The sequence below is a fragment of the Panthera uncia genome, chromosome C2, assembly GCF_023721935.1.
Source record: "Panthera uncia isolate 11264 chromosome C2, Puncia_PCG_1.0, whole genome shotgun sequence".
In the NCBI taxonomy this organism is placed as follows: domain Eukaryota; kingdom Metazoa; phylum Chordata; class Mammalia; order Carnivora; family Felidae; genus Panthera; species Panthera uncia.
The window spans coordinates 6,842,238-6,857,629 of NC_064810.1; the positions used below are offsets into that span (position 1 = coordinate 6,842,238).

The following is a 15,392-nucleotide window of genomic DNA, read 5'->3' on the forward strand; positions in this document are numbered from 1 at the left end:
TTGGCCCAGATCATGGCATAGAACACGTTTCTTTGTTAACTCTGAGCTGCCCACGAATGGCTTTTATAACCTTCAGTTTTTAAACACACAGCCTGGTGCAGAAAAAAAGAGAACCAGAGCCAGAAAGCAGCCTTCCCCAACACAGGACCTCGTGCCAAGTGTGTGAGTTAGTTACCTTGAAGATCCCAATACAGGAGAGAATGAGGGTGCATTGAAGTGACTGCCAGAAATTCCATGTAAAATCTGTTCTTAGTAGAAGTTCTGTGCCCTGCTCTCGCCAGGGGACACATAGCAAATGCGCTTGGAGTCGGAATTTCTACAGCAGCCCAAGGGCAGAAATACCCAGGGCTGGCCGTGCTGTGAGGTGGGGTGGCTGGAGAGGCCCCGGCGTGTCCTCCTGAATCAGTACGGCTTCATTCAGCCTTTTCCCAGAGTCACCTCCCTGGGGAGGGAAACTCAGTGCCCTCAGCGCGTGAGCGGCAGCTGATAAGGAAGCACTGGACCAGAATTTCATGAACGAAAACAAAAGCCGACTTATCTTCCGTGGCAATATGTTTATGAACATGTTAATCATCGTTCATATAAACATCTCAGATTCTTGGCTTAGAGTCAGACTTCGTGTTGTTAAGGTCCTGACTTATTTTCAGGGGAGGGTGGAACACAGTTATAGACCCGGAGAAGGGTTTTATGAATAAAGAGTTTCAAAATATTTGCCTCTTGCTAGTGGGGTGGTTAATTTTTTCCAGTCACATCACATGAGCAGTAGTAGCGGACCATCGACCAACGGCCGTTCGTTCCGCTCGCATTCTCTCTGGGGAAGGTAACCAGCGTAGAACTCTCTGCACACATTTTCTCATTTGTCCTGACACGCTCAGCGGTTCTGAGATGTGTTATCTGCGGGAACACAGATTCCTGCCTAGAAACATGTAACAGAGATGATCTAGAACGGGCTCGCTCCGGCATTGTTCAGTGCGCTCCCAGGTCACCCGGGACCTCGTTAAAGGGCAGATTCTGGCTCGGTAGCCCTGGAGTGAGATTCTGCCTTCCTAACCAGCTCCCAGATTTTACCAGTCTTGCTGGTCCGTGGGCCACCCTTTGAGACCTGGGATCGAGAACACCTTTTGGTATTGCCTTGCTTTTTTTTTTTTCATGTGGTCAACAGAAGCCCCTTTGTCCGTGTGCCTGTCTGCTCCTGAATTCGGCTAGACGCTGGTACAGTAGTCCAAGTGTTCTTTCTGAGACAGTTCTCAGATTGAAACTCTGGCTGACCATTTTTTTTTTTTTAGACAAAATTCAACCGGGTGGGTATCTGTGTGCGAAGGGCGCCCAGAGACTTAAGTTGACATTCAGCCGTAAATTGATAGCGGCTGCAGATTTAATTCCCGTGTGCAACCCCCAACACCAGAAAAGTGAGAATCTGAGGAGCCGAGTGGGAACGGCTTATGATCCAAAATGCAAAAATACCAGCTGAGAAGAAGCGGTGAGCAATATTGGAGTTAAAAAAAAAAAAAATTTATCTTTTACTCAACCAAAGCTATAAAGGGTAGGATTTCACAGACCACACGAGCCGAGGTGCTTGTAGCCAAACAGACCAAATAAATTAAGGCAACTCTGTGTTGAATTTCACATTGCATTTCAGCGGTATGTTCTTTGGGATACGAAAGTAAGAAGAGGCACATCTTTTTATTCTTTTATTTGTTTATTTTGAGAGAGACAGAGCGCGAGTCGGGGAAGGGCAGAGGCAGAGGGAGAGAGTGAACCCCAAGCAGGCTCCGTGCTGCCAGCACGGAGCCCGACGTGAGGCGTGAATTCACAGAACCACGGGATCATGACCCGAGCCGAAGCCAAGAGCCAGACGCTTGACTGAGCCACCGAGGTGCCCCAAAAGATGCATCTTTTGCAACATAGGCAGACCCTTTGAGGATTGACCCGCCAAACTACCAGTCTAAAACAGGGTTACATAGTCTGTTTAAAGAGAGGCTTAAAACGAATTAGATTGCCTGCCCTGCAAGTGAGATTTGATAGCCATTTCCAGATGTCCAGCAGCAGAATACCTCAAGTATCTGGCTGTGGCTTTCGGTTGGCCCAGAATGACCCATGGCATGGAACTGAGCCCCCATCAATCCAAGAAGGCATAGTTTTGAAGTGGTTCTACAATAAGATTTCATGTAGAAATCACTTCGTGTGTGCACACTTAGTAAGGATACGCATGGTGATGTTCTGGAGTATGTTTTAAGTTTATGTGTTTATTTTGAGAGACAGAGCGCATGAGCAAGGGAGGGGCGGAGAGAGAGGGAGACACAGAATCTGAAGCAGGCTCTGCACTGTCAGCACAGAGCCCGATGCAGGGCTCGAACTCATGAACCTGTGAGTTCACGACCTGAGCCGAAGTCAAACGCTTGACCGACTGAGCCACCCAGGTGCACCTGTTCTGGAATACGTTTTTGAAAGGACCTTGAAATGACTTAGAGTCTTCATAATCATTAACATAACTTGCACCGAGGGTGGGAAGGAGAGTTACTAACTTTGTATGTGCAAAGTGCACTGAAGATTTACGAGACAGATGACAATACGTTATGAACGCAAAGAAACCGTTGCATACACTTAAGCTCTTACCGTCATTGCTAACATGTTGTGGGAACAATAGTATTCCGGTCTTGCGATTGGTCGCATGCAGTTCTTTTAGAGAACTTCTAAATTCATTTAGAGAAAGAGCTATAGTAGATATTTACATGGAGAAATAACTGGACAGTTACGACTGATTTAATAGGACTGGGTGAGGGGGGCCTGGGTGGCTCAGCTGGTTGGGCGTCCGAATTCAGCTCCGGTCATGATCTCTCAGTTTGTGAGTTTGAGCCCCGCATCGGGCCCTGTGCTGACAGCTCGGAGCCTGGAGTCTGCTTCCGAGTCTGTGTCTCCCTCTCTCTCTGCCCCTCCCCCACTCATGCTCTGTCTTTCTCTCTCAGAAAATAAACATTAACATTTAAAGATATATATATATATATATATATATATATATATATATATATCTGGGTGAGATTATAAAAAGAAATGAGGGGTGACTGAGAGAGGCAGATGGCAAGTAAGAGGATGAGGAGGCCATGCTCATTTCCAAGGAAGAAGTGTCATTTAGGGGATTTAGGGGCAGACCTCGAGCATGAACTGGTGAACTTATCAGATTGGTCAGCTCTGTTCTGAGTGGCTCATGAAGGTAACAAAGGGATGAACTTAGGTCAGTTCCAGGTGGAAGCAGGCCAAAGTAGATTGTAAGAAACTCTTTATGTGGTCTTGACCTGTGGTCGTAGGAAGTTTCCTTAGAAGGCTCAGGAAGCCCTGTAAGAATCTCTCAAGGAGAGTTTCCAGATCAACGGGTGAAAACGTTAGATCGATAAAATGAACAAAACAGTAATTTCTGAGTAAAACGCAAATCTAATGGGATACAGGTTGGGTATTTCTTTGGATTGCTGGATTTTCATCCACGGTATTTATTCTAACGGACGCAAAACAAAAAGCATACAAAATATGTATTACAAAATTACATTATTGGTCTTCCAGTCATTTTATTTGTCTTTGCAGATTTACCTTATGACCCACCCAGGAGATCAGCCTGGACCAGTCACGGCCACCCCACCCCCCAGTCGAAAGGTACGGTGTTGGCTCCCGTTGCTTGAATCTGCTTCTCACCAGGAGATGACCATTGGTGACGTTTGGTGACCATTGGTAGCGTGCTGATTTCTGCAGGGTATCTACGCTTTATCAGCATAAAATGTTTGTTCCTTTGGCAGCAAAGAGCAACTTGATCTTTAGATGCAATGATTCTTTTTTTTTTCTAAGTTTATTTATTCATTTTTGAGAGAGAGCGCGCACGTGCACAAGCAGGGGAGGAGCAGAGAGAGAGGGAGACACAGATTCCGAAGCAGGCTCCAGGCTCTGAGCTGTCAGCACAGAGCCTGAAGCGGGGCTCGAACTCATGAGCCACAACATCATGACCTGAGCATGTCATGTCTTAGAGTAAGAGTCTTAGTCTTACTCTTAGTCTAAGAGTAAGACTATTATGTTAATAGCTAAGCTAATCGATGGGATGATAATACAACATCAAAGATGAGTGGCCAGATAGAAGTTATAACTAACTCTCTCTTTTATTTTGGGATTTTCAGCTGCTCAACCATCTCCTTCCGCAGTGCCCAAAACTGAAGATCAGCGTCCTCAGTTAGGTATGTTTCAGGGAACGTCTTGACGGCCATCGAAAAAGAAGTAGGCTTAGCAGCATGTTTCTAAAATGTGTCACTTCTAAATGAAGTTAATGTGATTTTGTCTTCTTTAAATTTTTTTTTAACGTTTATTTATTTTTGAGACAGAGAGAGACAGAGCATGAACGGGGGGAGGGGCAGAGAGAGAGGGAGACCCAGGATCCGAAACAGGCTCCAGGCTCTGAGCTGTCAGCACAGAGCCCGACGCGGGGCCCGCACTCACGGACCGCGAAATCATGACCTGAGCTGAAGTCCGACGCTCAACCGACTGAGCCACCCAGGCGCCCCAAGATTTTGTCTTCTTTATCATGGCTCCATGCATAAAATATGGACCAAATTATCAGTCTACTCAGTAGGGATAACTCGAGATTTTGCTAAGACATTTCCAAACCTATGCAGTAAATATGGAAAGAACATTCTGCTTGCACACACGTCCCTTCTCTGTGACAGACAAATCCTTTTAATTTTACCCCCAGGCCACATGCCGCAAGCCCGCATTCATGCCAGGCCCCATGCGGAACACCGCGGATTGGTGATATCCAACGGAACACCGTTGATATTGCCGGTGTGCTGAACAACGTGGCCGGCGTGGCCCCGGACCCAGTGGGGACATAGCACATGTTTGCCCAGTTTATGTCCTGGGATGGAGACAGCCAGGTGTCGGGAACCCCAAGCCAGAGCTGAGCTTAGGAGGTCTTTGGCAAGAAACTTCTCTCGGATTCCACGTGACCTCTTATTCAGTGCAGGAAGTGGTGCTGGGAGACTTTGGTGTGGGGGATACAATGACTCTGACACCTGGAAACACAAGTCGGGGGTATCATACCTGCAGTGACATCACACCAAGCCGCGACAAGGTCTCTGGGATTTGACTTCTTTTCTTTTTGTTGTAGATCCTTATCAGATTCTCGGACCGACAAGTAGCCGCCTTGCAAACCCAGGTGAGAGACTGCTGGTGGTTTTGCCCCTAACAAAGTTACCTTTTTGGCAGTGGCTATTTTGAAAGACTAACTTGTATTGGCGAGGAATCCTTCCAGCTGCACAAGGTGGAGTTTAGATCTCGTTGGATTATTTGCAAGAGGGGAAAAAAACTAAACGGGTCATGGAATCCATTAAGGTCTTAGCTGCAGCAAAGGGCAGGATCACCAAATCTGAACTGTATCAGTTGCCTAGGGCTGCCGTAACAAACACCACAAACCGGGGGCTTAGATGACAGATATTTACCGTCCTACAATCTGGAGGCCAGAAGTCCAAAATTGACGTGTCACGTGACAGGCAGCGTTTGTTCCTTCCGAGGGCCATGAAGGACGGATCTGTTCCGGACCTCTCTCCTTGGCTTGTAGACGGCTGTCTTATCCCTGGGTCTCTTTACCTGTCTTCTCTCTGTGCGTGTCTCTGTGTCCAGATTTCCCTTTATAAGGACACCAGTCATACTGGATTAGACCTACCCTAACGTCACTTTCACTCAAACAGCTCTGTAAAGCCCCTTTTTCCAAAAAAAAAAAAAAAAAAAAAAAAAAAGTCACATTCTGAGATACTGGGGGTTAAGATTCCAACGTGTGAATTTTGGGGAGAGGGGACACAGTTCATCCCATGACACAGGGAGGTCAAACCCTATCCTAAAAAGGAGAACCTTGACTCCAACCCGAAGGCTTCAAATGTAGGATCATCTTCGATGAACGGTCTCTTTGTGAAGTTAGAGGCTAGGAGAGGGTGCAGATTCTTAATTGGCCCACTTGTGACCCGTACCTCGCCAAAGATCGTCACCTGTCATCACATTTCAGTGCCAACCAAACTGTTGTATTTGTTTGTATTCAGATCAGAACCAGCTGTGCTGGCATCCACTTCCGAAATTCACAGCATATGCTGAGGGTTTTCAACAGCACATTCAAATGCCAAGATGACACAGGCATATTGCGAGTACAAGCTGGAATGTATATTTCCTAAACACGGAGGCCAAAATAGGGTTGGAAACGGAAAAGTTCAGATTCAAGCAGCATTCGTCCCCACAAGGGAATCTGTGCTTTGAGAACACGAAATATCATTATCAAGTATCTGCAGCTTTGACATTAAATTTTAGGTAATGGTCACTAGTTCAGAAAAACCCCTCTGAGGCATGTGAGCCGTTAGAAGGGACTGTTTTAGGGGCACCCGGGTGGCTCAGTCGGTTGAGCTCCGACTTCGGCTCGGGTCCTGATCTCTCGGTTTGTGAGTTCGAGCCCCACGTTGAATTTGCTGCCTCAGATCCTTTGTCCCCCGCCCCCCGTCCCCGCCCCTGCCTCTGCCCCACTCACACTCTCTCAAAAATGAATACATATTTTTAAAAATAGTTTTTTAAAAAAAGGGACTGTTTATTACTCAACCCTGGGGACTAGACCAGGCGCTCAGTAATTATTTGTTGAAGAAACAAACGCGAGGAGTAAGGAGATACCGTCCTTGACCTTCGAGGTCCTCACATTCTGGTGGAGAAATGAACACGGGTGATTACAACACTGCCACACAGGTGCTTTGATCTCAAGGGAGCGTCCAACTGGTGGCCAAGGCTCCCGGGTGTCTGGTCCCCCCCAATCCCGGGCTCAGCTCTCCATTTCGAACTGCTTCATAACGGTTCAAATAAAAAGGATTACTATGTTGGGAGATTACTGTTATCAGCCATGCCTCAGGAAGACTGATCTGGCATCAGTGTTCAGGATAGATTAGAAAGAGGAAAGGAACAGACGCGGGAGCACTCTGGGGACTTTAATACAATCATGTGAAATAACAATCAAATAGCTCCCACCCTGTGGAAATGCCCGGGCAAGTGCTTAAGTCTGCCATGCCGCTGCATGACACAGCCCTGGGAGGTCATTATCTTCATCCTACAGAGGAGTCAGAGGTCCAGAGAAATTAGGTGACTTTCCCTGGGTCACACAGCCAATAAAATGGGAAGTCGCATTTGAACCCTGAATCCGTCTCCAGAGTCTGGTTTTATTTTCTTGCCCTGCACCGCTCCTGAGTGAGCCCAAGGGAGGAGGGAGGCCTTGGAGAATGGGGGCCAAGAGAATAGAAAGGAAGGATTTCCCTTGAGTTCTACAACCGTGTAGGTGCTGGGAAAATGGCTCTGTCCACAGTAGGTCAGCAGGTCCAGCACTGGGAGCAAAGGACAGCCCTTTGTCCACTAAGACTATCCTCACTTGGCCTGGGGAAGATGGTGACCTCCAACCAGGGGCTTGAAGATAAAGACTTGTTTTACTCAGTTGATAATGATTAGGCTTCTTTCCATCTCTCCTCGGGCTGCACGCGCGTCAGTCGTATTCACGTGGCTTCCCCCACCCCCAAAACCAGAATGTCTCTGGTCTTTCTGGGGATGAGACTCCCTCTTCCTGTTTGACTCTGTTTTCCCATTCTCTGATAAGTAAGCCCTTCATCACTTCAAACTGCTGCCTTTGCTCTTTGTACACCGCAAACTTTTTAAATCATTTTAAGTGGGAAGGTGACATCGTGGTGTGTAAACGCATGAGAGAATAACCGCATCTCAAGGTCTCGGTTCCAGATACTCATGTGACGTGCACTTTGGGCCATGTGTCTCCTGCTGAGAGGTGCGTCCCATCCCTGAACGATTACGTCATGGATCACACGTAAACCACACAGCCCCTTGATGTCCCATTAGAATGGCTGAACATGTATGTGGCTTCTCTAATGAACTGAGGCTGCCTTTCCATGAAGGCACCTTCTTGGGTTGTGTTCAGTGGCCCCCCCGCAGTGCTAACTGGACACTCTTTAATGGGGGGCATGAATTGTATCCAGCTTCGTGCAAAGCCAGAGACCAGTTTTAGGGATGTTTTGCCATTGGTTAGGAGGTAGGAGTGTCCAGTCTTCCACTTTGAACCTCCCAAGCCCCAGGCCAAGGGAAAGGACGACCTGGGGAGGACTCGAGGGAGTGGAGGTCAGGCCTGAAAGCAATGGTTCGTGCTGGGATTCGGGCGTCTGAGCTTAGAGACTGGGTTCCAACCTTTGCTGACATTGGGCAACATGAATCACTCTATCTCTCTGGGGTCTAATGTCCTCATCTCAACAGTGGGCTCCCTCACGATTCTTGGGGGGAATTAAATAAATACAAGTGTTCAGAATGGTATCGGCAAAGAGTAGGCTTTCGGTGGCCGTCAGCCAGCCCGAGAACACCATTCACAGTTTTTCACGGCCAACATGGGGTGCACGGGGAGGGGCACTTGGCTTCGTTCTGTCCTCTTGTAGCTCTAGGCAAGGTATGTGCCTCTCTTTAAACCCTGGTTTTCGGAGCACCTGGGCGGCTCAGTTGGTTAAGCGTCCGACTTCGGCTCAGGTCATGATCTCGTGGTTCGTGGGTTTGAGCCCCACGTCGGGCTCTGCGCTGACAGCTCGGAGCCTGGAGCCTGCTTCGGATTCCGTGTCTCCCTCTCTCTCTGCCCCACCCCGCTAGCACTCTGTCTCTCTCTGTCTTAAAAATAAATGAACATAAAAAAAACCGGGGCGCCTGGGTGGCTCAGTCGGTTAAGCATCCGACTTCGGCTCAAGTCATGATCTCGCGGTCTTTGGGTTCGAGCCCCGCGTCGGGCTCTGTGCTGACAGCTCAGAGCCTGGAGCCTGTTTCAGATTCTGTGTCTCCCTCTTTCTCTGACCCTCCCCTGTTCATGCTCTCTCTCTTTCTCTCTGTCTCAAAAATAAATAAATGTTAAAAAATTAAAAAAAAAACCCTCTGGTTTTCAGCTCAAACAAATCATGGTAAGACCCTTCATGTGTTGAGTTTATCCGCACAGTGTCCTGGCAAGATGCTGTTACCATCACCCCCATTTTATAGACGAGGGCACTGAGGCACAGAACGCTAGGTGAGCTGCCCAAGGCCCCGTGCATGCCAGCACCAGGATCCAGCGGCGGTAGGGATGATTCCAGAGTGGTGCTTCCAGACACCGTACTGCCCTGCACTCTACCACGTCCTGTCTGAGCCACACTGAGCCCGGAGCAAAGCCTCCGCCCTGGGACGTGCCAGCTGCCTGGGGCTCGGCATGGTGGAGGGGCCAGGCTGTGCCCACGGGTTTCTCTGCCGCGTGCCCGGCGATGGCAGAAAGTGGCCTCCACTGGCTGCCACCGTGGTGCTTTGGGGGCCCCTCTCTGCTTCATTTCCTGCTCTGTCCCTCCGTCAGGTGGTGGCCGCTGAGCCCCGCTCTTCGGAGGTGGGGGGACACCCCTCCTTCTGGACCCACAGCTGCTGAGTCACTCCCAGCTCTGCTTTTCTCTGTGCTTTATAAACCTTTTAGGTGCTTTGCCCTTTTCTGCTTAGTTGTACTTCTTTGCTACTGTTACTTCTCTTCTCTTTCCGCTCCACGAAGAGACCACCTTCCTTCTAAACATAAAAGCATTGCCTTTCATTCTCTTCCAGGCGTACCCCTCCCCCCCCCCTTTATCCCATTGGGTTCTCCTGTGGGCGGGGCACAACCAACATCATTGTTTCTCCCACCAATCCTGGCTTTGTTAATTACCTCACCCGATCCTGGGTAAAAGTAGCTACTTCTTACTGATGTTGGAAAGCCGCTACCAAGATAGGGTGAGAAAACAGACTGGAAAGGTTTTCCCAAAGGAGGGCGATGGAGGAAGGGGGGAGGTGGCCAGGCTGCCGGATCCCGGATCCTGAGTGTAAGGACCTCTCCTTTCACTTGTCGGCTTGGCCAGTGAACGGCCCAAGCCCCTCTTAGGCTTCCCACAACTTAGATATCCTTGTCTGACCTCCCCCTTTCTGTGTTCTCAAATGCACCTTTATCACACAGGACATGTTTTCGTCTTCATAAATTGCTTTTGAAATTTGTGGCCACAAGGAACTCAGTTCATCTACCATTGGCTGAGTCCTCAGCAGCCACCGTGCCTCCTTGACAATTCTTGCCCAAGAAAACCTGCTCCATACTGCGGATCCAAGGGATTTTGTTACGAGTATTAAATTTAACAGTTAATGCTCTGGGCACGCTGTTGCATTTTATAACATTTACTTAAACAGCGATTGATTTTGCATTTTCCCTTTTGTTCTCAGGTTTGGAAGGTGATGAATTTTGTGTAAAGATCTCTTATGCCCATAGATCCTTGAAATGCTCAAGAGGCTGTGTCTTAAAGGTTAACGGGCAAAAGAGTCTAGTAAGAAATCGCGCGTCTTTGGATTTCCAGCTGCGCATTTAGATCTCTGCCTTTCTAGTGCTTCAGAAGCAGGAGGGGTATGAAACCACTTTTGTCCACTGGCTGTCTCTGTGCAGGTTCCTAAAGGAAGTGGGCAAGGGACAGATTCCTAGGAGCAATGCCAAGGTTTGAATAAATACCGGCCATGATTCTGGCTATCTGGGAAGGTCTGTGTGTTCATGCGCAATCTATGGGATTGCTTTCTCTGTGGGAGGACGTTCACAGTGAATATTTATTTTCAGACAACTCTACGTGTTTACGTGGAAGCATATGTTGGGCTGTTAAATAAAAAAATTTTGTTTTTCCCTATTCCCAGGTCATGTGTGGAATTTTTGTCAAGTAGTAATCCTTTGGTTACAATATGTATACTAAAACCATATGGTTTTCTCATACCATTCTTCATATTTTTTCAAATGCATATTAATGAGATGTTCGGGGCAACCAAAACTTGATTGAGAACAGTTTGAATATGCGGTTCCGAAAAAGTACAGGCTTCCATTGAGTTGAATGACAAGCTGTTAATGTATTTCAAATGTGCTGTAGAGTGAAAATGAGAATTTTCCAGAGCACATTCAGAAAAGGCTGACCTTTCTCACGATGCTGTTGCATGGATGAATTCACAAATATACCCATCTCCGTGTAGCCAGCCTGGAAACAAGGATGTAAGAGTTGGGCAATTTATGTAGGGAGTTAGCTAGGGAGAAGGGTTTGGGGGGAAGAAATTCTAATTGATTTTTACGCGACATCAACTCCCTGAATAGTTGCCAGTCATTTCATCACATCTCTTGGTAATTTGCTGATCGTGCAATAAAAAGTATTCTTTCGGGGGGCGCCTGGGGGGCTCCGTCGGTTAGGCGTCTGACTTCTGCTCAGGTCATGATCTCGCAGTTCGTGAGTTTGAGCCCCGCGTCGGGCCTTGTGCTGACAGCTCAGAGTCCGCTTGGGAGTCTGCGTCTCCCTCTCTCTCTGCCCCTCCCCCACTCATGCTCTCTCTGTGTCTCTCTCTCAAAAAGAAATAAACGTTTAAAAAAGTCATCTTTTTGGGACAAGCCTGAGGCAGTGTTCGAGCTGGAGTTTGGGAGGAAAGCCAGGCCTCTTAGTTACTTTCAAAGCTTCTAAAATCTGTTCAGCACATCTTAGTTCCTCCTGGTGCTCAAAACTGCTGTCGATATTTACATGCTGCTTCCCTGGAGGAAGCCATAAGTCATCTTAAAATAGTGTAACGTGGTGGCTGGAACGATATGCCTGGATTTTTCTCGAAACTTAATAAGAGCTGAAAGACACACCCATGTGTCTCTCCAGTGGGATCGAACACAATTCTGTGTGCCCCCAGCTAACTGAGATCTGGCTGATGAAGGTGGAGTCTCATTTGGTTCCCCAGAAGGGCTTGCAGTCACTCACTGCTGCAGATTTTCTTCTGGAAACTTCTGAACACAACTGGCATCGCAATGCGAGGGCAACCCGTGGATTTCCGTTACGATGCAGTTGCCTAAATACTGGAAATAGGTGATCTGGTTTGAAAAAGAGCCAACTTTTTCTAAACTTCCTCATTTTGAGTGGGTTAATTCTGTTCTAGGAAAAGTTTTGACAGAATTGCTTTCTGGGTGCCAGCAAAATGTTATGTTAGAAATAACGGTGTTTACTTCCATTCTCTATTTTTTCCATAAACTTTTAGAAGTTCATTTCCTAAATATGACTTTTATTATTTTACTTGACCTCGCCAATATAAATGGTGTTAAGTCATTATTGCCATCAACATAATGGCACTTTCTGCCTCGCAAAATAGGAAAAATAAACCCTTTCACCCCTGAAACACAGAGTTGGCTTGGCTATGCTTCTAAGGAAGTCAGACATGGATGGGACCAACCTAAACTTTGCCCCGTAGAAATTCTTTGCGTTGCATTACTTGGATCTGTGGATGAGCCCGATATCACCAAAGATCCTCAGCGAAGACCCTGTTCCCAAGACACAGAACTTGGGATGCCGATACTTGTGCAGGTGCTCAGTTCATTGTGTGTCTCTGGGAGAGAGGCAGTGATGAAGCAGACAGGGCAGGGGCAAGGCTGCGGGGGCTGGTGGCCTTAGCCGGAACCTTGCTCTGGTCTGGTCCTGCAAGGAGCTCACGAGTACGAACAGCATCACAGAGCTGGCCCCTCCTTGAGGCAGTGAGACGGGCCTGTGGTGCACGGTGTCAGGCCCTCTGTCTGGGGGTTGCCCTGGGGGGTCGCGGGGGGAGGTGAAGCAACTCCTGTTCAGCCAAGGGCAATATTCTGGAGAAGAGGGAGGAAGACAGCCACCATCCCCAGCAGCCGAGGGACGGGCGCGCAGGCAGGTTAAGGCGTCTGCAGGGAACACCACTAAGCACCCGCTTCCGTCTCTGAAGAAACACTGCCTTTAGCTCGGAACCTGTTCTCACTGGTCTTCTGTTTCCTTCCCCCCGCCCCCCTCAGGGAGTGGGCAGATTCAGCTGTGGCAGTTCCTCCTGGAGCTCCTGTCGGACAGCTCGAACTCCAACTGCATCACCTGGGAAGGCACCAACGGGGAGTTCAAGATGACGGACCCCGATGAGGTGGCCCGGCGCTGGGGAGAACGGAAAAGCAAACCCAATATGAACTACGACAAACTCAGCCGCGCCCTCCGCTACTACTATGACAAAAATATCATGACCAAAGTCCACGGGAAGCGCTACGCCTACAAGTTTGACTTCCACGGGATCGCCCAGGCCCTCCAGCCCCACCCTCCAGAATCATCTCTGTACAAGTACCCCTCAGACCTCCCTTACATGGGCTCCTATCACGCCCACCCACAGAAGATGAACTTTGTGGCCCCCCACCCTCCCGCCCTACCCGTGACCTCGTCCAGTTTCTTCGCCGCCCCAAACCCCTACTGGAATTCGCCAACCGGAGGTATATACCCCAACACTAGGCTTCCGGGCAGCCACATGCCTTCTCATCTGGGCACTTACTACTAACGACCTGAGGGACGCCTTTCCCAACAGCATACGATCACCAAGAAATTGCCACCAACTCTATCGGAGAACGTGAATCAAAAGTGCCTCAAGAGGAATGTAAAAGCTTGACTGGCGCTGGGGAAGGAAGCCAGGGACGAGATCCAAAGACTCTTAACGGGAGGGATTTACTCAAGTATTACTCCAGGAATAAAGAGGATGCGAAAAATGTAACGTTATCTGGACACCTCGGGTGTGGACCCACCTTGTAAAAGACATTGTAAGTAGAAGCCTGAAGAACTCACGAGGACAGAGTGCCAAAGAAAGCGTTCTTAAGAAGCGTATAAACTTCAGAGGGGAGTTTGGGGTCCCGCTAGCGCAAACGGGGATTCAAGTACAGTGAGAGTGGTAACACAGCCTTCCCCTGACATACCATTTACATGTCATTTTAAGGAAAACTACCTGTATTTAAAAATAGAAACATATCAAAAAAGAAAAGAGAGAGACTGTGGCCCGTCGACAGATACCGAGATGGAACTCAGTAGAACGTGCTGTTTGGGTGAAATCAGATGCATTCCGTTCGGGGGAGAGCCACAGCTCCCGGACGGTATCAGGGGAACTGAGCCCGGCGGTGGGGCCGGGGCCGTCTGCGGACAGCGAGCGTGTGGTTGTAGACAGAGGGCTGGAGGAGGTGCAAGAGAAGGGAGCGGAGGAGGAGGAGGCCAGAGGGCTGGGGGAGACGCTTGTCAAGCAGTGGAGACTGGACTTGGGACAGTGCAGAGGCCGGAGACTGAGTCGGGAGACTTGCGGGTTCATTGGTCGGTGCCCTACCAAACCCAGTGTTAAGAGGAAGAATATGGCGTCCAGGACGAGGGGAAGTAGTAGAATTCAGGAACAAGAATACGCATCTCTCTTTTTTGTTTGTTTGTTTGTCAAAAGAAAAATTTAACTGGAATTGTCTGATATTTAAAAGAAACATTCGAGACCTCATCGTTATGGGGGGGGGGGGGCTCTGTTCCCCACAGGGTCAGGTAAGAGGTGGGTAGCCTTCTTCGATGCTGCCATCGGAAACCATCTAGGCGTTTGGGTTGGGCAGAGGCTCCGGGTTTCCTTTCGAGTCGCAAACGCTGTGCGTTTGTCAGAATGAAGTATACAAGCCAATGTTTTTTCCCCCCTTTTTATATAATAATTATATAACTTATGCATTTATACACTACGAGTTGATCTCGGCCAGCCAAAGATACACAACAAAAGAGACAATCAATGATAGAATGTGGCCTTGAATTTTAACTCTGTATGCTTAATGTTTACAATATGAAGTTACTAGTTCTTAGAATGCAGAATGTATGTAATAAAACAAGCTTGGCCTAGCATGGCAAATCAGATTGACCCGGGAGTCCGCATTTGCACTTTGTTAGCGACTGAAGTTGCCTAACAGAGATGTGTGCTGAACTTCGGGTCTTGTGTTCTGGTTTTATTTTGTCTGGGAATCCGTGCAAGCGAGAGCCAAGCAAATAGGATGTTTGGCGCCCAAACGGTGTTGGCCTCTCCAGGCCCTTCCTGCTCACTCTCTCTTCCTCCTCATCTTTCTGGAGCAGACGACCAAAGGTTTCACATTGGAACCTCCATGTGTGTGTGCCCAGAATGGAAAGAGGCCTCTCGAGCGGGGGTTGTGACAGAAATTCCAGAGAAGCACCTGGTCACAGATCACCCTCAGTCCCTGCCAGGATCATAAAACATTGGTTGAACGGCGAACCGATCTACTGCTCTTAGCACAAACCGTAACCTTGTTGGTCAATAAAGCGTCGTGGACAGCCAGTTTCTCACTTTACAGGAACAAGGGATGGCTTCTAAGTTTACCACTTGGCTTCCCTTTGAGAGGCCCTGGCCGGGTCCACAGTTGCCTTAATCTTCCCACGCTGGGATGATCTGGGCACTGTGGTTTGGGGTTCGCCAGCCTTGAGCCTCACATGTCCGCAGACACTACTCCTACGATCTGAAGTCGTTGGTTGCCCTTGACA

The 15,392-nt window shown here is 48.5% G+C and overlaps 1 protein-coding gene across 5 annotated transcripts in view; it reads left to right on the forward strand.

The window, feature by feature from the left end:
• ERG (ETS transcription factor ERG) overlaps nt 1–14,760 on the forward strand; it is a 112,303-nt gene extending 97,543 nt beyond the window's left edge. For all 5 annotated transcript variants that reach the window (XM_049629238.1, XM_049629239.1, XM_049629240.1 and 2 more), the window contains 4 exons: nt 3,577–3,645; nt 4,158–4,214; nt 5,141–5,188; nt 12,875–14,760. In XM_049629238.1, coding sequence (XP_049485195.1) covers nt 3,577–3,645; nt 4,158–4,214; nt 5,141–5,188; nt 12,875–13,395 — 695 coding nt within the window. In that variant the 3' untranslated portion in view covers nt 13,396–14,760. The remainder of the gene's footprint in view (nt 1–3,576; nt 3,646–4,157; nt 4,215–5,140; nt 5,189–12,874) is intronic.
• The last annotated feature ends 632 nt before the right edge of the window (nt 14,761–15,392 follow it).